The sequence below is a fragment of the Anas platyrhynchos genome, chromosome 33, assembly GCF_047663525.1.
Source record: "Anas platyrhynchos isolate ZD024472 breed Pekin duck chromosome 33, IASCAAS_PekinDuck_T2T, whole genome shotgun sequence".
NCBI lineage: Eukaryota > Metazoa > Chordata > Aves > Anseriformes > Anatidae > Anas > Anas platyrhynchos.
The window spans coordinates 5,982,691-6,003,242 of record NC_092618.1 but is presented as its reverse complement, the minus strand read 5'-3'; the positions used below and the strand labels follow the sequence as shown (position 1 = coordinate 6,003,242).

Sequence of the window (20,552 nt, the reverse complement as noted above, 5' to 3'; positions counted from 1 at the left end):
CGCGGCAGTGAGGGAGGAGGAGGAGGAGGAGGAGGAGGAGGGGGGAGGGGGAGGAAGGCGCCGCCGCCGCCGCCATTACAGGCCCAGCCCGCCCCGGCGGCCCTCGCGGGGGGGAGATGGCGCCGCCGCCGCCCGCCCCCAGCACCCCCGGCACGGCCCCGCGCCGCCGCCGCCACGGTAAGGAACGGGCAGAGCCCCCCCCCCCCCCTCCTCACCGGTAACCCCCCCCTCACCGTTAAACCCCCCCCCGAATCGGGAACCCCCCCCCCCAAACCGGGCAGGAACAATGGGGCCGGCCCCACCCCCGCCCAACGCCCGGGGGAGGGGGCACCAGGACCCCCCCGCCCCGCCCCAGCATCAGCAGCGTGGGGGGGGGCGGCACCGACCCCCCCCCATCCCCCCCTTAGAAGCCGTTGGGGGGGGGGGGGGGAACGGGGCCCCCCCCCCAATCACCCCCTTCTGTTAAGGGGGGAGGGGGAGGGGGATTTCACCCCCCCCCTTGTGGCTTGGGGGGGGGCGATTTAGGGAGAGGAGACTCCCCCCCCTCAAAGCCCACCCGCTTAGGACCCCCCCCTTTAAGATCCCCTTTAAGCCCCCCCCCTTTAGGACCCCCCTTTAAGGACCCCCCTTTTATGGCCCCCCCTCTAGGACCCCCCCTTTAGGACCCCCTTTAAGGACCCCCCTTTTATGCCCCCCCCCTTTAACCCCCCCTTAAGGACCCCGCCCCTTTTAAGGTTCCTTTAAGCCCCCCCCCCCATTTAACCCCCTCCTTATTAAGCCCCCACCCCAAAAAAATCCCCCCCCCCCATTCCCTTTAACACCTCCCCCAGCTGGGTGATGTCTGGGGGGGGGCAGCTTTAAAGCCCCCCCCAAATATTTTTTTGGGGGGCTTCTCCCATCCTCCCCCCCTCAGCAGCTGCCCTTTAGGTTAAGGGACCCCCCCCCAATTCGGGGGGGGGGCACAGACAGAGGTGTCCCCCCCCAGATGGGGGCTGGGGGGGGGGCAGCTCCCGTTGCCCCCCGGATTCAAGGCCAAATATTTCGGGGAGGGGGCTCAAGGTGGTGGGGGGCCCCCAAAGACCCCCCCCCCCAAAAAAACAAAGCCCCCAAAGCTCCGTGCCCCCCCCCCTTAACCCCCCCCCGAGGCTCTGCGGCCTCCCTCCGGCCCATCCGGAGGCTACTGGGAAGGTACTGGGAGGTACTGGGAGCCTACTGGGAACCTACTGGGAGGCTCCGTGCCGGGGTCTCCTCCCTGTTTCCCCCCCCCCCAGCTCCGCTTTCCCTCCGCGAGGCCGCAGCCCCCCCTGGTGCCCCCCCCTCAAGGCGGGACCCTCCCCCCCCCGCCGCTCGTTTTCCTTTCATTTCCAGCGATTTTGGGTCGATTTCTGTTGTTTTTTGTTTTTTTTTTTTGCTTCCCGGCCCGCGGCCTCCTTCCGAAACGGGGCGAGGGGGCAGCGGGTCCTGGGGGGGGGCACCGAGGGGGGTGGGGGGGCGAGTGCAGGTGCTGCGTGCTGTGTGCTTGGCCCTAAACCCTAAAATTTGGCCTTAAACCCTAGAATCTGGCCCTAAAACCTGACCCTAAACCCTAAAACCTGACCCTAAACCTAAACCCCAGCCCTAAACTGGGACCGGAGCCTCCACCGGGAGCCCGGCCCCCACAGGGCGACGTTTTCCTTTCGGGGGGGGGGGGGGGGGGGATTTTAAGACAACCAGGGGGGTTAAAATCCCTTTTTTTTCTGTTTTTTACCCCATTTCGGGATGTTTCGTCCCCACCCGGGGGGCTCCTTCCCCTCACACCGGGGGGGGGTGCACCGGAGGGTCCGGGAGGTCCTGGTGCTGCTTTGGGGTCCTGTGAGGTTTTGGTGCTGTCCCTTTATTTATATATTTATTTATTTTTCCCGTTTTCCCCCCCTTTTGCACCAAAACGCCCCACTTCCCTCGGGGCTTCGAGCGGCTTTGACTGAACCGCGGCGTTTTGGCCCCAAATCGCCTTTCTCTTCCCCGCGCCCTCGGCGGCTGTGAGCTCCCGCAGGGCTTTCCCACCTTAAAAAGAAAATCATAAAAAAATAACTATTTTGGGGCTTTTCGGCCAAATCCCTGCTCCTGGGGGAGGTTTTAGGACTCCTGGCTGGGTCCTGGGCATTTGGGATTTATCCCAATTCGGGATTTGTCCTGGATTGGGATTTATCCCAGGTCAGGATTTGTCCCATATATTTTCGGTTGGGATTTATCCCGGATTGGGATTTATCCCATATATTTTGGGTTGGGATTTGTCCTGGATTTGGGATTTATCCTGGATTTGGGATTTATCCTGGATTTGGGATTTATCCCAGGTCAGGATTTGTCCCCGGTGTTTTTGGGGGCTGATGGGGTGCCCCAGGGTGCCCGGGGTGCTCCACAGAAGATGGACCAGAAATTTGGGATTGCTCCGGGTAACGTGGACCAGAAATTTGGGATTATTCCATGGAACAGGGACCAGAAATTTGGGATTGCTTTGTGTAACCTGGACCAGAAATTGGGGATCGCTCCACGGAACAGGGACCAGAAATTTGGGATCGCTCCATGGGACGAGGACCAGAATTTGGGGATTGCTCCACCAAACGTGGACCAGAAATTTGGGATCGCTTTGTGGGATGTGGACCAGAAAACTGGGATCGCTCCACAGAAGAGGGACCAGAAATTTGGGATCACGCTGTGTAACTTGGATCAGAAATTTGGGATTGCTCCACGGAAGATGGACCAGGGAATTTGGGATTGCTCCATGGAACGGGGACCAGAATTTGGGGATTCCTCCACCAAACATGGACCCGAAATTGGGGATTTCTCCATGAAACGTGGACCAGAAATCGGGCATTCTTCCCCCAAACACGGACCCGAAATTGGGATCACCAGCGGGCAACCCGTGGCCACGGGGCCGAGCTTTGTGCATCTGCCCACCCCAAAATCCCAAACTCCCCAGGGAAGAAGCAAGCAGAAACCCCAAAAACCGACGCAGGACCCGATCTTGACCCCGTTAATTACCCTCCGAGCTAATTGGGGCGGCCCAGGACGGGGACCCCAAACCGGGGCGGGAAAACTAAAAACCCCTAAAACTCACTTTAGGGCTTTTCCCCCTCCCACAGGGGGGGGATTTTGGGAAAAACTTTGGGGTCTGCAGGGAAACCCCCCCCAAAACACATCCGTGGCCCACGGGGTCGCCGCATCTCAGCCCCTTCGCCCGTCGCCTTGCCAAAAAACCCCGCTCCGGCACTTTTATCATTTTTATCATTTTTATCATTTTTATTTTCATTTTTTTTTCCTATTTGGAGAGATTTTAAGGACCGAGGGGGGGGGGGGGGAGAGTCCAGGCCCCCTGGCCCCCCGCCAGCTCTTCCACGGGAGCTATTTCGGATATTTCGGAGCCCTCAGATAAGGCTGCGGGGCCGCCCTAACCCCAAAATATCTGAGATAAGAGAGCCTTGGCCCCGGGACACCCGGTGCACGGGGTCCTCCCGCGGCCCCGCCGACCCTAAAACCCCCAGGATGGGTTTTGGGGGCTCCCCAGGGGCTTTTTTGGGGCGGTTGGAGAGGCTCCGAGTGCGGTGCCCGAGGTCTGGTGGGGATCCCGATGGGGTGAGGACCCCGGGGCTGGGGTTGGTGGCTGCTGGGGTCGTCGTTTTCCCTCTTGGGGTCATCATTTGGCTGTCATTTTCCCTCTTGGGGTCGTCGTTTTCCCTTTTGGGGTCGTCGTTTTCCTTTTTAGGGTCATCATTTGGCCATCGTTTTCCCTCTTGGGGTCATCATTTGGCCGTCGTTTTCCCTCTTGGGGTCATCATTTGGCCGTTGTTTTCCCTTTTGGGGTCGTCGTTTTCCCTCTTGGGGTCATCATTTGGCCATCGTTTTCCCTTTTGGGGTCATCATTCTCCCTCTTGGGGTCATCATTTGGTCGTCGTTTTTCCCTTTTGGGGTCGTCGTTTTTCCCTTTTGGGGTCGTCGTTTTTCCCTTTTGGGGTCATCATTTGGCCGTCGTTTTCTCTCTTGGGGTCGTCGTTTTCCCTCTTGGGGTCGTCGTTTTCCCTTTTGGGGTCATCATTTGGCCATCGTTTTTCCCTCTTGGGGTCATCATTTTCCCTCTTGGGGTCATCATTTGGCTGTCGTTTTTCCCCCTTGGGGTCGTCGTTTTCTCTTTTGGGGTCATCGTTTTCCTTCTCGGGGTCGTCATTTTTCCTTTTGGGGTCACCGTTTTCCTTTTTCTTACCAAAAATGAGATCAGCTCTCCCTCCACTGAGCCGTGAACCCGCTGCGGGACGGGGCTGGTCCCCCTGGGGGATGTGGGGTGGTCCCTTGGGGGCTTCCATTGAAAACATCCACCCCAAACTTCTCATTTTTTGTTTTTTTTTTCCATAAAATCATCCCTCTAGCGGGCACACGCGCAGGAACTCGCTGTCCTTGAGCCGTTTTTGCCCTTTTTTCCCCCAATTTCACCTGCCGATATTCCAGCCCTGTCACCTCTCCCTGCTCGGGGCCAGGTGCCTGTTTGTGACCCAAAAACACAAAATTTCGGAGCTCGTGTAGAAAAACAACCAAAAAGCAGCACCAAAACCCCAAATTCGGGGTGCCCGGAGCTTCTCCCACAGCGGGCGAGGCGAGGGAAGCCTTCAGCTTTCAGGTGTTTGAGGCTGGAAAACACCTTTTTTTTTCATTTTTTTTCCTTTTCCTTTTTTTTCCTTTTTTTTTCCTTTTTTTTCATTTTTTTTCCTTTTTTTCCTTTTTTCCTTTTTTTTTCCTTTTCCTTCTTTTCCTTCTTTTCCTTCTTTTCCTTTTTTTCCTTTTTTTTCTTTTTTTCTTTTTTTCCTTTTTTTCCTTTTTTTCCTTTTCCTTTTTTTCCTTTTTTTTCCTTTTTTTTCCTTTTTTTTCCTTTTTTTTCCTTTTTTTTCCTTTTTTTTCCTTTTTTTTCCTTTTTTTTCCTTTTTTCCTTCTTTTCTTTTTTTTCTTTTTTTTCTTTTTTTTCTTTTTTTTCTTTTTTTTCTTTTTTTTCTTTTTTTTCTTTTTTTTCTTTTTTTTCTTTTTTTTCTTTTTTTTCTTTTTTTTCTTTTTTTTCTTTTTTTTCTTTTTTTTCTTTTTTTTCTTTTTTTTCTTTTTTTTCTTTTTTTTCTTTTTTTTCTTTTTTTTCTTTTTTTTCTTTTTTTTCTTTTTTTCCTTTTTTTCCTTTTTTTCCTTTTCCTTTTTTTCCTTTTTTTCCTTTTTTTTCCTTTTTTTTTCCCTTTTTTTTTTCCTTTTTTTTTCCCTTCCTCTTTTTTTCCTTTTTTTTTCCTTTTGGTTCTGCTGCCAGCGTTTGGAAAAAAACCACCCCCGAAAAACCTCGGTGGGGACCCGTGAGCCGTGCTGATTTTTTTTTTTTTTTCCTCCTTCCTCGTCCTCCCGCGTCACCTCTCCGCCCGGGCTGCTGTGCGGGGAGGGTATTCCAGCGTAAATGAGTAACTCCTGACTCAGGCTTTTAGGGCAGAAAACGAAAGCGAGCTCCTGAGGCCTGGGGGGGGGACAGGAGGAGGGAGCAGCGCCCGGCGGGGACCCCAGGACGCCGTAAGGATGGGGTAGGGGGGCCGGGGGGGTGGCTGAGCCCCCTTGCGGGGCTTCTGGACCCAAGGCTGGGGGGTTTTAGGGGTGAGCTGTCCCCCTGTCCTGCCTCCGGGGCGATCCGTCCGTCTGCTTCCCCACCGCGGGTAAAAAACCCAACGGCGACCCCGCTCCCCGAACCTCAATCCCCCGTTTTTCTCCCCAAAACCAGTTTGGAGCCAATCGGCAGGGGGAGGGCGAGCGCCGCTTCCTGCCCTCACCCAACCCAACCCGCTGTGATTTATGATGATGATAATGATGATGATTATTATTTTTCTCCCCATTTTCTGCGTCCGATCGGCACGATTTTGGGGGGCAAGGAGCCTCGACGGTGCCCAATTTTGGGCGTCTGCCCGGCGGGGGGGGGGGCGTTTTGGCGAGGGAAACCGAGTGGGACGAAGGCGGCGGCGCTGGAGGAGGTGCCCGGCGAGCTGCCCGAGCTGCTCTTGCCTTTTGCTCCCTGAGCCCGTTCGTGGAAACGCTTTTGCAACCGAGCCCTGCCCACACCAGGAGCTCAACGGCACGGTGACACGGTGACATCGGGAGGGGGGCAGGGGGGGGACACAGCCGGGGACCCTCCCTCTCCGCGTTTTGGGGATTTGGAGCGCGGAACCCACCGGATCCCTCTTGGAAACAATCCTCAGCTTCACCATTTGTGGCTTTTTTGCAAAAAAAAATAAAAAAATAAAGGCATCAGGAGGGCAGCAGGTCGGGGAGGGGGGTGCTTTTGCGCTCCCCCCCCCCACCTTCGAGCAGCCCATCTGCTTGCAGCAGATTAAAGCGTTTTGGCCCCAGATGGGGCCGAAATGGCTCTGCCCAAAGATGCCCCTGACCCATTTCGGGCACCCGCTGCGCCCGTGGCACGGTGAGAAAAGCGAGGAGAGAGAGAGGAAACCCACGCTGGGTCCTGGGTGAACGTGGGAAACGGGGCGGGCCCTGCGTCAGCTGCCTTCGCGGGGTCGTTTTTAAAGGTTTTTGTGGTTTTTAAGAGAGTTTTGTGACCCCTTGGCAGGATTACGCCCCGATGGGTGTCGGGTTGGACAGCGCGCCTCGAGGAACGATCCTAAATTTCAACCCTCCCCTGTAGGTTTTGTCGTCCCTCTGCTGAACCTTCCCATCCAGGAAGGCCTTTCATTTTGGGGCAAATCCCAGATTAATTGTTAATCACAGAGCTTCCAGCTCGGGGCTGTCCGGCAGCTCCCCACGGATGAACGGCGCCGCTCGGAACCCCTGGGCGCACACAGGGAAGGACGAAAGGTTCCCCGAGCTGCTCCTCGCCCCGTCCTGCTTTTTTTTTTGGGGGGGGGAAGTGAAAGGGGACCGCCACCGCCTTTGTCACTGCTGTGGTTTCCTTTTGGCAAAATCTTTCTGCAGCTTTCGGTTCACCCTCGGTGCAGCCCGACCGCTTCCGCACATCGCAGCCGCAGAGACCGCCGTGATTCCCACACCCCCTCCAAAACCCGAAAATCGCCTCGGTTTCTCCACAAAACTCGGCGCTTTGTGACCCTGCGGAGCACAGGGGGGGGCTCCTGTGCCCCGGAGAGGATGGAGGAGAGCAGCAGCACCCCAAAACGGTGCTGTGGGGCCGGGCACCCCCCCCTCGCACCCAATTCCCCGTGCCCCGTCCCCAAACAGGGCAAAACGGCAAGGGTCGAGGCAAATCGGGGTGCTCCCCCCAGGAGCTGCGGGGAGGCCGCGTGAGCCCCGGCCAGCCTCCCAGGGAGTAGCTGCATTCCTTAAAATTCAGCGATGAGTAATTATTCAAAAATAATTAAGGGTTTGACAGCTGCTCGGCAGCATAGTTTACATTGCACCGGTGCTGCGGTTGTTCCGCCCTTTTGCCCGCCGCAGGCTCGCCCCGAGGAGCGCCACGCGCTGCGGGTGAGTGGTGCTCCTGCAGGAAGCATCGTGCTCGGGGGGGAGCTGGAAAGGGTGGCAGCACCGAGGGCAGGATCCTAAACCCCCCCAAATCCCCGCGTTTTGCCCCGATTCCTCCCCTTTTCCCCCCTCCTTGCAGCCTCCGGAACCGTGCGAGCCGGGGGCGAGCTCGCCGAGGGGTTCGGCAATGGGTTCGGGCGTCGGGGTAGGTTTTTTGGGAGCGTGCAGCGGCGTTTCGGGTTCGCAGCAGCTTCTGCGTGTTGTGCAACCCAGCCCGAGGAGAAGGGAACTGGAAGAACTGCCTGGTCCGGCCACCCCAGCGGGCGCAGGAGAGCCCCGGCTCCCCGGCAGGGTGTCATCTGCATGCGGAGTTAATTCGCCTTTTCCCGGAGCTGCGAAACCCTTTTCTGCTCTCGTATTGTAAAACAAACGAGGGCCAATTGCTGCGTTTTGAGGGCGCTAATTGGGATCCAGGGCGCTAATTGGGATCCGGGGCACTAATTGGGATCCAGGGTGCTAATTTGGATCGAGGGCGCCAATTGGGATCGAGGGCGCCGGTTGGGAGCGCTCCTTCCTCCGAGGAAGACGCCGCCACCGGGGCTCCGAGCGCGCCCGGGGCTCCTCTGTAGGGTTTTATCTGGATCCTTCTCCTTCTGCCTCTTCCTTTCTAAACCCCTCTGATCCTATTAGACCACGCGGCGGGTGAGAGAGGTAATCCCGCCGATGGAAGTGGGATCGGATAGCCAGCCGCTTGCTCGCCGTCGAAGAGCAAAGCCAAACCTCTCGTTTCGCTGCTCTCCCTTCATTTTTGGGGCTTAAATCCCAAGAACGGGGCGGCGGGGGAAGGAACGGGGCACGGGGGAGGAACGCTGGGCGCTGACTCCTCTCTCTTTTCTCCTAGGGGTGAACGTCGGCCGCCCGACGCCGGGGATGGGCGAGCACTGAGCCGCTGCCGGCGCGCGCAGTATGGGCACGGGGGATTTCCTCGCCCCGGCGCCTCGCCTGGCCTGAGAGCTGCCCCCGCCGAGCGCCGCAGCCGCGAACCCTAAATCCTCTCGGAAGCGGTGGGCTGGGACAGGATGTGCGGACGATGATGATGGCAAGAAAGCAAGATGTTCGCATTCCCACCTATAACATTAGCGTGGTGGGGTTGTCGGGGACGGAGAAGGAGAAGGGGCAGTGCGGCATCGGGAAATCCTGCCTGTGCAACCGCTTCGTCCGGCCCAGCGCCGACGAATTTCACCTGGACCACACCTCGGTCCTCAGCACCAGTGACTTTGGGGGAAGGGTGGTCAATAACGACCACTTCCTCTACTGGGGGGAGGTGGTGCGCTCCCTGGAGGACTGCGCCGAGTGTAAAATGCACGTGGTGGAGCAGACGGAGTTCATCGACGACCAGACCTTTCAGCCGCACCGCAGCACGGCCCTGCAGCCCTACATCAAGAGGGCTGCGGCGACCAAGCTGGCGTCGGCTGAAAAGCTCATGTACTTTTGCACTGATCAGCTCGGGCTGGAGCAGGACTTTGAACAAAAACAGATGCCGGACGGAAAGCTGCTGGTCGATGGCTTTCTTCTCTGCATTGACGTTAGCAGGGGTATGAACAGGAACTTTGACGATCAGCTGAAATTCGTTTCCAACCTTTACAATCAGCTGGCCAAAACGAAAAAGCCCATCGTGGTGGTCCTGACGAAGTGCGACGAGGGCGTGGAGCGGTACATTCGGGATGCACACACTTTTGCCTTAAGCAAAAAGAACCTGCAGGTGGTGGAGACGTCGGCCCGCTCCAACGTCAACATCGACCTGGCCTTCAACACCTTGGTGCAGCTCGTCGACAAGAGCCGGGGGAAGACGAAAATCATCCCCTACTTCGAGGCTTTGAAGCAGCAGAGCCAGCAGATCGCCGCCGCCAAGGACAAGTACGAGTGGCTGGTGAGCCGCATCGTCAAGAACCACAACGAGACGTGGTCCAACGTCAGCCGCAAGATGCAGTCCTCGGCGGAGTACCAGGAGTACGTCTACCTGGAGGGGACGCAGAAAGCCAAGAAGCTCTTCCTGCAGCACGTCCACCGCCTCAAGCAGGAGCACATCGAGCGCAGGAGGAAGATCTATCTCGCCAAGCTCCCTCAGGCCTTCGATGCCCTCGTCCCCGACCTGGACGAGATCGATCACCTGAGCTGCGTGAAGGTGCAGAAGCTCCTGGAGGCGAAGCCGGATTTCCTCAAGTGGTTCGTGGTCCTGGAGGAGACCCCCTGGGACGCCACGAGCCACATCGACAACATGGAGAACGAGCGCATCCCTTTCGACCTGATAGAGACCCAGCCCGCCGAGCAGCTCTACGAGGCTCACTTGGAGAAGCTGAGGAACGAGAGGAAAAGGGCGGAGATGAGGAGGGCTTTCAAAGAAAACCTGGAGACCTCCCCTTTCATCACGCCCGGGAAGCCCTGGGAGGAAGCCCGCAGCTTCATCATGAACGAGGATTTCTACATGTGGCTGGAGGAGTCCATCTACATGGACATCTACAGCAAGCACCAAAAACAGATCATCGAGAAGGCCAAGGAGGAGTTCCAGGAGCTGCTCCTGGAGTACTCGGAGCTCTTCTACGAGCTGGAGCTCGACGCCAAGCCCAGCAAGGAGAAGATGGGCGTCATCCAGGAGGTGCTGGGAGAGGAGCAGCGCTTCAAAGCCTTGCAGAAGCTGCAGGCCGAGCGGGACGCCCTGATCCTCAAGCACATCCATTTCGTCTACCACCCGACGAAGGAGACGTGCCCGAGCTGCCCGGATTGCATCGACTCCAAGATCGAGCAGCTGGTCAGCTCCTGCTTCATCAGGCCCTCGGAGCGCAACCAGAAGAACTTGCTGTCGGACGCCAACATCGACAGGATCAACCTGGTGATCCTGGGCAAGGACGGGCTGGCGCGGGAGCTGGCCAACGAGATCCGGGCGCTGTGCACCAACGACGACAAGTACGTGATCGAGGGCAAGATGTACGAGCTGTCCCTGCGGCCGATCGAGGGCAACGTGCGGCTGCCCGTCAACGCCTTCCAGACGCCCACCTTCCAGCCCCACGGCTGCCTCTGCCTCTACAACTCCAAGGAGTCGCTCTCCTACGTCGTGGAGAGCATCGAGAAGAGCCGGGAGTCCACCATCGGCCGGAGGGAGAACCACTTGGCCCACCTGCCCCTCACCCTGATGCTGGTCAACAAGAGGGGGGACACGAGCGGCGAGACCCTGCACAGCCTGGTCCAGCAGGGCCAGCAGATCGCCAGCAAGCTGCAGTGCGTCTTCCTCGACCCCGCCTCGGCCGGCATCGCCTACGGCCGCAACATCAACGAGAAGCAGATCAGCCAGGTCCTGAAGGGGCTGCTGGACTCCAAGCGCAACCTCAACCTGGTCAGCTCCACCTCCAGCATCAAGGAGCTGGCGGACGTGGACCTGCGCATCGTCATGTGCCTGATGTGCGGCGACCCCTTCGACGCCGACGACCTCCTGGCGCCCATCTTGCAGTCGCAGAGCTACCGGCCCTCGCCGTGCGGCAGCAGCAGCTCCATCCTCCTCGAGCTGGCCGTCGGGCCCCACCGGAGGCGCCTGGAGCTCTCGCTGCTCTCCTACCACTCGTCCTTCAGCGTCAGGAAAAGCCGCCTGGTCCACGGCTACATCGTCTTCTACGCGGCCAAGCGCAAGGCGTCCTTGGCCATGCTCCGTGCCTTCCTGTGCGAGGTGCAGGACATCATCCCCGTGCAGCTCGTGGCGCTCACCGACGGCGCCGTCGACATCCTGGACAACGAGCTGAGCCGGGAGCAGCTGAGCGAGGGCGAGGAGATCGCCCAGGAGATCGACGGCAAGTTCACCGCCATCCCCTGCAGCCAGCCCCAGCACAAGCTGGAGATCTTCCACTCCTTTTTCAAGGACGTGGTGGAGAAAAAAAACATCATCGAGGCCACCCACATGTACGACAACGTGGCCGAGGCGTGCAGCACGACGGAGGAGGTGTTCAACTCGCCGCGGGCGGGCTCGCCGCTCTGCAACTCCAACCTGCAGGACTCGGAGGAGGACATCGAGCCCCCCACCTACAGCCCCTTCAGGGAGGACACGGCCGTGCCTGCCCTGCCCAAAGACCACTCGAAGCTCTCCATGGAGCTGGAGGGGAACGACGGCTTGTCTTTCATCTCCGTCATGAGCACTTTTGAAAGCAAGCTGAACAACAAAGTACCTCCTCCGGTGAAACCAAAGCCCCCCGTGCATTTCGACATCACCAAGGGGGACCTCTCGTATTTGGAGCAGGGGCACCGGGACGGGCAGAGGAAGTCGGTGTCCTCCAGCAGCTGGCTGCCCACGGACGGCTTCGACCCCTCCGACTACGCCGAGCCGATGGACGCCGTGGTCAAGCCAAGGAACGAGGAGGAGAACATCTACTCCGTGCCCCACGACAGCACGCAGGGCAAGATCATCACCATCCGCAACATCAACAAGGCGCAGTCCAACGGCAGCGGCAACGGCTCGGACAGCGAGATGGACACGAGCTCGCTGGAGCGGGGCCGCAAAGTCTCGGCCGTCAGCAAGCCCGTGCTGTATCGGACGCGCTGCACGAGGCTCGGCCGCTTTGCCAGCTACCGGACCAGCTTCAGCGTGGGCAGCGACGACGAGCTGGGGCCAATTCGGAAGAAGGAGGAAGACCAGAGCTCCCAGGGGTATAAGGGCGACAACGCTGTTATCCCCTACGAGTCGGCGGACGGGGAGGACCCCCGGCGGAGGAACATCCTGCGCAGCCTGAGGAGGACGACGAAGGTAAGGGTGGAAACCTCGGGAAGGCTCCGAGCTGAGGGCAGAAATCGCTTTTTTTTCTGCTGGTTTTACTGGGAGGGAGCTCAGATGCTGCTGGTGTGGGGTGCGGGAGTCCTAAAACCCTCGAATATCCCGAGGTGGAAGGGACGCGCGCGGATCACCGAGCCCGGCTCCTGGCACCGCACAGCTCTACCCCAAAATTCGGAGCATATAACTAAAAGCACAGCCCAGAGGCTTCCTAAACTCCGACAGGCTTGGTGCCGTGACCATGTCTCTGGGGGAGCCTGTTCCGTTTAAAAAATTAATAAATAAATAAATGCTGTTTGTCCTCTAAGGGTCACAACGGCTGGATTTGGGAGCAGTTGGCTGAATTATCACAGCCCAAACCCAAGGCGTTATCGTTGGAGTCGGTGAAGTCTGCAGTCCTTAACGTTTTTGGTTACTCCCAGCCTGACCCCACCGTGTCGCTTCCGAGGGGGTTCTCCCCGTGCTCGTTACGGGTGTCCCCTCTGAGGGGTGACAATTAGGTGACAAGCTACAACGAGCTGCGCTCGGCCGTGCCAAAACGTGCCCGTGTCCCCCTCGTAGGGCGCAAAGTGGGGTCGGCGTTACCCGAGGGGCAAGGCAGGGCGTGGGCGAGCACCTGCAGCACCCCTGCAGATAATAAAAATTAAAAAATAAAGATAATAAAAATTAAAAAAAAATAATAAGAAGAAAAAAAAATGAAAATAGGAGATTTTTAAAAAGCAATTAAGTGGTCACGGCAGGTAGATCTGGCGGTGGCGCGTGGCTGCCCTGCTCAGGGATCCTTTGGTGACAGCTCGAGGTGACAATAATTCTGCTGCTGTCCCTAAGCCCTCCAGCTGAGGCTTTTTCTCCCTTTTTCAGCCAAAAACCTCTCCGTCCCGGGGAGGGAAACCCGGTGCTGCTTGGCTTTCCGGCAGGAAAGCCGAAAATCTCTGTCCCGCCGGCGCTGCCAGCTGCGCTCCTCCGCTGGGGGCAGCCCGGGTGGAACCAGGGGTTGTGGATGGTTTTTACAGGGGATTTCGAGGTTTTTTGGGGCTTTTTAAGCTATTTTGGTCCTGGTGCTTGCCCCCTGGGTGAAGGTGACCCCGACACCGTCGGCTGGAGCTGCCCTTTATGGGCTCTGTTGGCAGCGGGGTGGAAAACCACGAGGTTTATCTCCGCGGTTCCTTATCAGCCCCAGCCCGACCCAGGCGTTCCGTGACTCTGCAGAAAAACGGGGAATTTCGGGGGGAAACAGGAGGCGCAGCCCAAAACACGGGGACAGGAGCGACCCCGAGGGCGGCTTTTTGCTGGAAAAATGCCCATTTTTGGGTCCTGGCTGCCAGCATCCGTTCAAAGTTGCGCATTTGAAGCTTTTCAGCCCAAACTCCCCCTTTTTAACTCCTGTTCCCACGAAGAAAATATTTGCATCGATGGCAGAGGTGAAGCCGGAGGAGGAACCGAGCTAAATATCTCCTAAACATGCCCCAAATTTGGGTGTTTTGGGAGTCCAGAGCTTCCGAAAAAGCAAACCCATGCTCGGCCGCCCGGACCCAGCAGAGGGAGCAGCGGGAGCTGCCGGTGGAGCCCGCTGCAAAAGCAATTAAGGAAATTAAAAGGCATTATTAATTTCCATTGGAAACGGAGGGCGAGCAGCTCTCAAATAGTCACCAAACAGGAAAAAGCAAAGCGGCTTCCAAAAGCGCTGCCCTGCCCGGCTTTGGGGATCCCCAAATGCCCCCCGAGCAGTAATTCGTGTTTTATTCCCCCCCCCTCCCAGTTTTGGTGACTCTGAAAATTTCCTATTTCTTGATTTTTGATTTGGTAGCCCCAGGGTCGGCTTGCACAGGGCAGGAGCAGAAATGCTTTTTTTTGGCAGCAAACGGTGGAATTTTGGCTAAACCGGACAAAATCTGTGAGGAACGAGAGCAGCGGTGGCAGAATTTAGCCCCGTACCCCTAACAAGGCGCTTCAAACCTCCCCAAAACCTTTCCGTTTCGCCACAAATACCCCGTGTGAGATTCGCCCACCACAAATTGCACCTAAATCCGCGGAATTTGGCCCAAAAGCCCAATTCAGGCCGATATTTGAGGTCCTTGGGCTTTCCAGCGCCTTCGTCCCTCTCCGCGGGGCTGGGGAGCGGATGCTGCAGCTGACAGCAGCTCCCCCCAGTCTGGTTTTTGTTTTTTTTTTTTTTTAATTTTCCTTCTTCCCTCGATGACTCACTTGATAATTAATTTAATCAGCGGGCAGATTTCCTCTTCCCTTTCCCCCCCCCTCTCCTTCGGGTCCGCCGCACCGCGGGATGCGCTGCGCACGCCGTGGCCACGGCGCCCTCAAGGCTTGGTGACAAAAAGGTTTTCCCCAATTTACCAATTAATTGGTAAAATTGGTTTACCAATTCTCGGGGTTTGCTGGCATTTCCTTGTGGCCAGCCGCCGGCACGCTCCTCCAAAAATAAAAATCCCTCGCTCCGGCCACGTCCTGCAGGAAACCCAAACCCCTCAGGGCTTGGTGGCACCGGGGGTGCTTTCATCTGCAGCTCGCCAGCAGGACAAAGTGCAAAAAAACCCCACCGAACAGACAAAATAGGAGATTTTTGACTTTTTTAATCACAAAACTAAGATCTTTTAATCACAAATGTGCACCTGGTGGTGATTTCTCCCCAGATCCCACCCTAAAACACCGCGGCGCAGCCCTTCCCTGGCACCTGCAGCTCTGCAGGAATAAGTCCCCAAAATGATCATTTTTTAATAAATTTCTAAGAAATCCTTCCCATTTTCTCGGCTGGAGCCTGCGTGGTGGCCGGTACTGCTGCGCTCGGGCTCAAACAGCACCGGGGTTTCTTTTGGGTCACAACGGCAGCATTTTGGGATCGGTCTGAGGATGCGTTCCCTACGCCACCCCAGCACGTTGAACCAGCTTTCCAGCCCCCTTTTTTCCCCAATTTCTCCCCTTTTCTGGTGATTCCCTTCCCAGCAAATGCCCAAAAGGGTTTTTCTAGCAAAAGACCGTGGCAAAACACGTATTTATAGGAAAACAGCATTTATTTTCCACCAAAGACAAACCCCAGGAGGTGCAGCATTAGGTGTGGGCGAGCATCACTCCAAAAAATGAGCTTTTCAGCAAAAATACACCCGGTTTCCCACGGGGGGGCAGCTCCGAGCTGATTTGGGGAAGAAAACCCCAAAACATCGCCGCGGTTGGACCTGGGCGTTAATTAACCCTGAAAGCTGATGGCAAATTTTGGAAAGGTCCCCGCGGGTTTTGTTTTCCCCAGGTGCCCTTTTACCCTCCTGCCACCCGTTTTGGGGGAAAAATGAGGTTAATAACAGCAACCCGCTCCAAAAAACGTCGTTTTCATCGCGTAGCAGTAATTCTAGGATAGGTCCTAGCAAGGATTTGTCGTGATAATTACCAGTAATTAATTGAAGGTGCGCTCCTGACTAATTGCAGGATGCTTTCTCTCTCCCCGTGGAGCTGCTCGGCGCCGTGGCAGCAGATTTCTCCTTTTTGAGCCCAAATTTGCTGCTCGTGAATAAACGGGAGGGGTTTTTTTTGGTGTTGACCCTAACCCCGCTCCTCTCTCTCCTGCAGAAACCAAAGCCCAAGCCTCGGCCGTCCATCACGAAGGCGATGTGGGAAAGCAACTATTTCGGGGTGCCTCTGAGCAGCGTGGTGACCCCGGAGAAACCCATCCCCATCTTCATCGAGAGGTGCATCGAGTACATCGAGGCCACAGGTAGGAGCCTCCTGGGCTCTCGGAGAAAAGTTTTGTGCTCTGGGAACTCAGCAGCACGCCGCTGGCCCTTGGAAATCTTCCTTCGGCCTTAAAACTCAGGGTTTTGGGGCTTTTTTTTGGGAGAGATTTTACCCTCCCTTTTTTTGTGTTTTTTTGTTTTTTTTGGGGGGTATTTCCCACCTGACTCGTGGCAGAGCAGAAATGGGCGGGTTTTTTTGACCCCAGGGTGAGAAGTGAGATGAATGAGCCTGGTGCTTCCTCTTGTAGGCACACATCGCTTTAAAAAACCCCTTTTTGACCCCCAAAATCTGCTCCTGGAGCAGTGGAGGTGCTGCCTCGGGGAGCGGGGTTCACTAAAACCCTCTCTTCTGCCCTCAATTTCCACATCAGCTCTCCCCGTGTTCCTACTAGACACGGGGCAGCAAGCTGGCACGCTTCTTTCACCAGCACCACTTATTTTTTTACCATTTACACCCAAATTTCTGCTGTTCCAAGCCTTCGGTAAAGCTTTTTGGCACGCACACACGAAGTGTCCCCCTCCAAACCCTCTCCTTGATTTCTCCCTAATTCCTCAGCCGAGGGTGGAGGGCTCTGCTCTGCCTCTTTTCCTCCTCCTCGGGGGGGGGAAATTCAGCTCTGGCTGTAAAATCAGAGCCCCAGCACACCCCGGGGCTGGCCGATAGCCCCAAATCCCCGCGCTGGGGGGCTGCCAGGGCCGGCCTTTGGGGTGAAAGATGGAGATTTTGGCTCGCTTGGCCGCCGCCGCCGAGCTTCTTTGGAATTGCAGCAAGACAAACGGTGGCAGCTGCTGCTGGGGTTTTTCGGCACGAGCAAACACTGAGCCTTTTGTGTCCAGCCCGGGGTTCGAGGCTGGTCCATGAACCTCGTTTTCCTTCCCCGAGGAGGCAAATTGCTTTCGACGACGAGGAGGGCGCCCGCTCCGACTTTTTTAGCAATTAGAATTTTAGCTCGGAAGTTTGTTTTCTCCCCAAAGTTGCCCGTTTTCGCTGATTTTGGCTCTTTTTGCTCTCCAGGGCTGAGCACCGAAGGCATCTATCGCGTGAGCGGCAACAAGTCCGAGATGGAGAGCTTGCAGCGGCAGTTCGACCAGGGTAACACCCGCACCCCAAACCTCTGGCTGGGCTGGGGCTGCCTCTGTGCAGTAAAAATGGGGACACCCAAAAATCTGTGCTTGGAAAAACCCCGGCTCCCCCCTTAGGGCAATGATCCCACAGCAAGGGGAGTGTGGTTAGGAGGGATGAAACCCGATTTTAACAAATGAAAACCCATTTTAACATGGATGAAAACCCATTTTAACAAATTAAAACCCATTTTAACAAATTAAAACCCATTTTAACAGATGAAAACCCATTTTAACACATAAAAACCCATTTTAACACATGAAAACCCATTTTAACAGATGAAAACCCATTTTAACAAGGATGAAAACCCATTTTAACACATAAAAACCCATTTTAACAAGGATGAAAACCCATTTTAACACATGAAAACCCATTTTAACACATAAAAACCCGTTTTATCATGTGTGGCCCACAGCCATATTAAGCCACTGTGATTTTTACAGCCCAGACAAACCTGATGGGTCTTCACCCCGGTGTTTGCAGCACTGGGTTAGGTTCCAATAACCAGGTCTGGGCATCAGGAGGGGCCCTACCCCATGTTTTTCTGGGTTTTGCTTCCCAAAGAACGTTTTTATCGTTTTCCCTGGGTGCTCTCCTTCAGCACCTTTGGCTCAGCCGCTGGGGATCAGGAGAGGTTCATCGTTTATTAAATGAACCAAACCGGTGGGAATTGGAGCTGTCCTGAGGTCGGTTCCTCCGGGGAGGAAGTTCAGGGCTTTTAGGCGATGTAAAGTGACAAAATCCCATCTCAGAATAAACCCAGCGTCCCCCAGGCCCCCGCTGCCCATCCTAAACCCCCTCCTTGCTTCGGGTCCCTCTCCGCTCTCGGGGTGTAACCCCGCAGCCCCTTTCCTTGCAGATCACAACCTGGACCTGGCCGAGAAGGATTTCACCGTGAACACTGTGGCCGGGGCCATGAAGAGTTTCTTCTCGGAGCTGCCCGACCCCCTGGTCCCCTACAACATGCAGATCGAGCTGGTGGAGGCGCACAGTGAGTAGCACCGGGGCTGGACCCCGCTCTTCATCCTTCCAGAACCCCAAATCCCTCCCCAAAACCCTCAGATTAACGTTTTGTGCCCCAAAACGCGCTGGTGCCCTCGCTGCCACCCCGTTCCCAGCACCGTCTGCCCAGGATTTTTAGAAAATCTGGCAAAAAGAAAACCCCAAACCACGAGGCGCGTGGGGAAAACGCGCTGAGCATCCGCGTGGCAGCAGAGGAGCCTTCGGGGTGGCTGCGGGCGGTGTCGTTTTGATTTTAATTACTGCCTTTTGGCATGATAATTACTTTATCAGCGCACCTCACGGCGCTAATGAGTGGTTCATTAGCGTCGCTCGTTACTCCGGAGTCTTTCTAACGCCTGCTGGTGCTTTTTGAGCCAAATCCCCTCATTCAGAAGGGGTCTCGGGGGGGGGGCGAGCAGAGCCGGGGCAGCCCCCGCTGGCTGCCACCTCCGCGTCCTTCCCCGTTTTCCCTCCCTGCATCCGTCCCCTCTCTCTCTCAACAGAAATCAACGACCGGGAGCAGAAGCTCCACGCGCTGAAGGAGGTGCTGAGGAAGTTTCCCAAGGAGAACTACGAGGTCTTCAAATACGTCATCGGGCACCTGAACAAGTAGGTACCGGGGTCCGGATGCGTGAGGGGGGGGCTCAATGCGGTGCCAGGATGGGCTGGCGGTGGGAACAACCTCGTCCCCCTCCCCGCAGGGTCAGCCACAACCACCGGGTGAACCTGATGACGAGCGAGAACCTCTCCATCTGCTTCTGGCCCACGCTGATGCGCCCCGACTTCAGCACCATGGACGCCCTGACGGCCACCCGCACCTACCAGACAATCATCGAACTCTTCATCCAGCAGTGCCCCTTCTTTTTCTACAACCGGCCCATCCTCGACACCCCCAGTGCCGCCCCCGGCTCTCCATCTGCCGCCCCCACCGGCGCCCCCTTCCTCCCCGCCGCGCCGGGCACGGCTCAGCCTTCGCCCCCCCAGACCCCTCCGCCGTCGCCGCAGTCGCCCGTCCAACCTCTCCTCCCGGCCCCGCTCCACGCGGAGCAGCACTCGCTGTGAGCCTGGGAGAGAGAGAAAAAGAGAGAGAGAGATGGAGGGAGAGAAGGGGGTGGGAGGGGGGGGAGGATGAAAAGAAAACTTAAAAAAAAAAAAAAGAAAAAAAAAGGAAAAAAAAAAATCTCTCGGTCTGGTCTCAGGCGCCGCGTGGAGACGGGCGGCGGGCGCTGGGCTTGTGCTCGCCCCCTCCTGACCCCGCCGCAGACTTGGGGCGCCCGGACTGGCCCCGGGAGGATTTTTGCCCCCTTTTGGTTTCAGTCAGGGGGCGAGGAGAGGGTGGGGGCCGAGCCCCTGACTTCGGGCTCGGCTGCGGACACCGCCAAGCCCCTCGCATCCTGCGGGCTGCGGCGCAAATCAACGGCCTGGGGCTCGGCTGGTGGCATCTGGTGCAACCCGAGGCTCTCCTGGTGTGGTCCAGCACCCACCCAGCGTGGTCCAGCACCCATCAGCATGGTCCAGCACCCATCCAACGTGGTCCAGCACCCACCCAGCGTGGTCCAGCACCCATCAACGTGGTCCAGCACCCACCCAGCGTGGTCCAGCACCCATCAACGTGGTCCAGCACCCATCCGACGTGGTCCAGCACCCACCCAACGTGGTCCAGCACAGTCTGGGGCTCATCCTACGTGGTCCAGGGTTCATCTGATGTGGCTCAGTGTTCGTCCAACGTGGTCCAGCCCAGCCCAGGGTTCATCCGACGTGGTCCAGCACCCACCCAGCGTGGTCCAGCACCCATCAGTGTGGTCCAGCACCCATCCAACATGGTCCAGCACCCATCCAACGTGGTCCGGCACAGCCCAGGGTTCATCCGCCGTGGCCCAACGCTCGTCCCGTGTAGCCCAGCACAGCCCGAGGCTCCTCCACCGCACCCCAGGCTCCTCCAGCGTGGCCAAAACCAGCTCAAGGCTCATCCAGTGCGACCCAAAACTCGCCCAACGTGGCCCAAAACACCTCGAGGCTCGCCCAACGTGGCCCAAGACGCATCCAACGTGGCTAAAAAAACCCCAAGGCTCCCACGAGGTGGCCCCGACGCCCCCCCAGCACCCCCCGAACCATCCCGAGGCTCCCTCCAGGTGGCCCAAGGCTCCCCCCAGGTGGCCCAAGGACCCGTCCCGCACCCCGAGACCCCCCCAGCAGCACCCAGCCCTTGGCCGACCTCCCCGGGACCGACCCAAATTTGGGGCCGTTTCCCTCAAATTGCGCCGTGAGCGAGCACCAGAGAGCAGCAAAAACCTTGGAGGGCGCTCGGCGTCGCCTTTTTTGCCGGGAACCCCCCCGTTTCTCCCCATTTCCAGGAATTCTGGCATTAAGCACTTACCAGAGGGGAGCCGGGGGGACCCCACCC

At 57.2% G+C, this 20,552-nt stretch overlaps 1 protein-coding gene across 2 annotated transcripts; it reads left to right on the top strand.

The window, feature by feature from the left end:
• Positions 1–14: 14 nt before the first annotated feature.
• On the top strand, positions 15–19,232 carry ARHGAP35 (Rho GTPase activating protein 35). Of its 2 annotated transcripts, none has more exons than XM_072030168.1 (7): positions 15–177; positions 8,375–12,259; positions 15,860–16,004; positions 17,039–17,116; positions 18,006–18,137; positions 18,652–18,757; positions 18,850–19,232. In XM_072030168.1, exons 2-7 carry the CDS (start codon positions 8,564–8,566, stop codon positions 19,208–19,210), a joined length of 4,518 nt encoding a protein of 1,505 aa, XP_071886269.1. In that variant the 5' UTR covers positions 15–177; positions 8,375–8,563; the 3' UTR covers positions 19,211–19,232. The 2 variants fall into 2 exon arrangements, with proteins under 2 accessions (XP_071886269.1, XP_071886270.1); XM_072030169.1 differs by lacking the exon at positions 15–177 and adding an exon at positions 5,425–5,562.
• Positions 19,233–20,552: the final 1,320 nt, after the last annotated feature.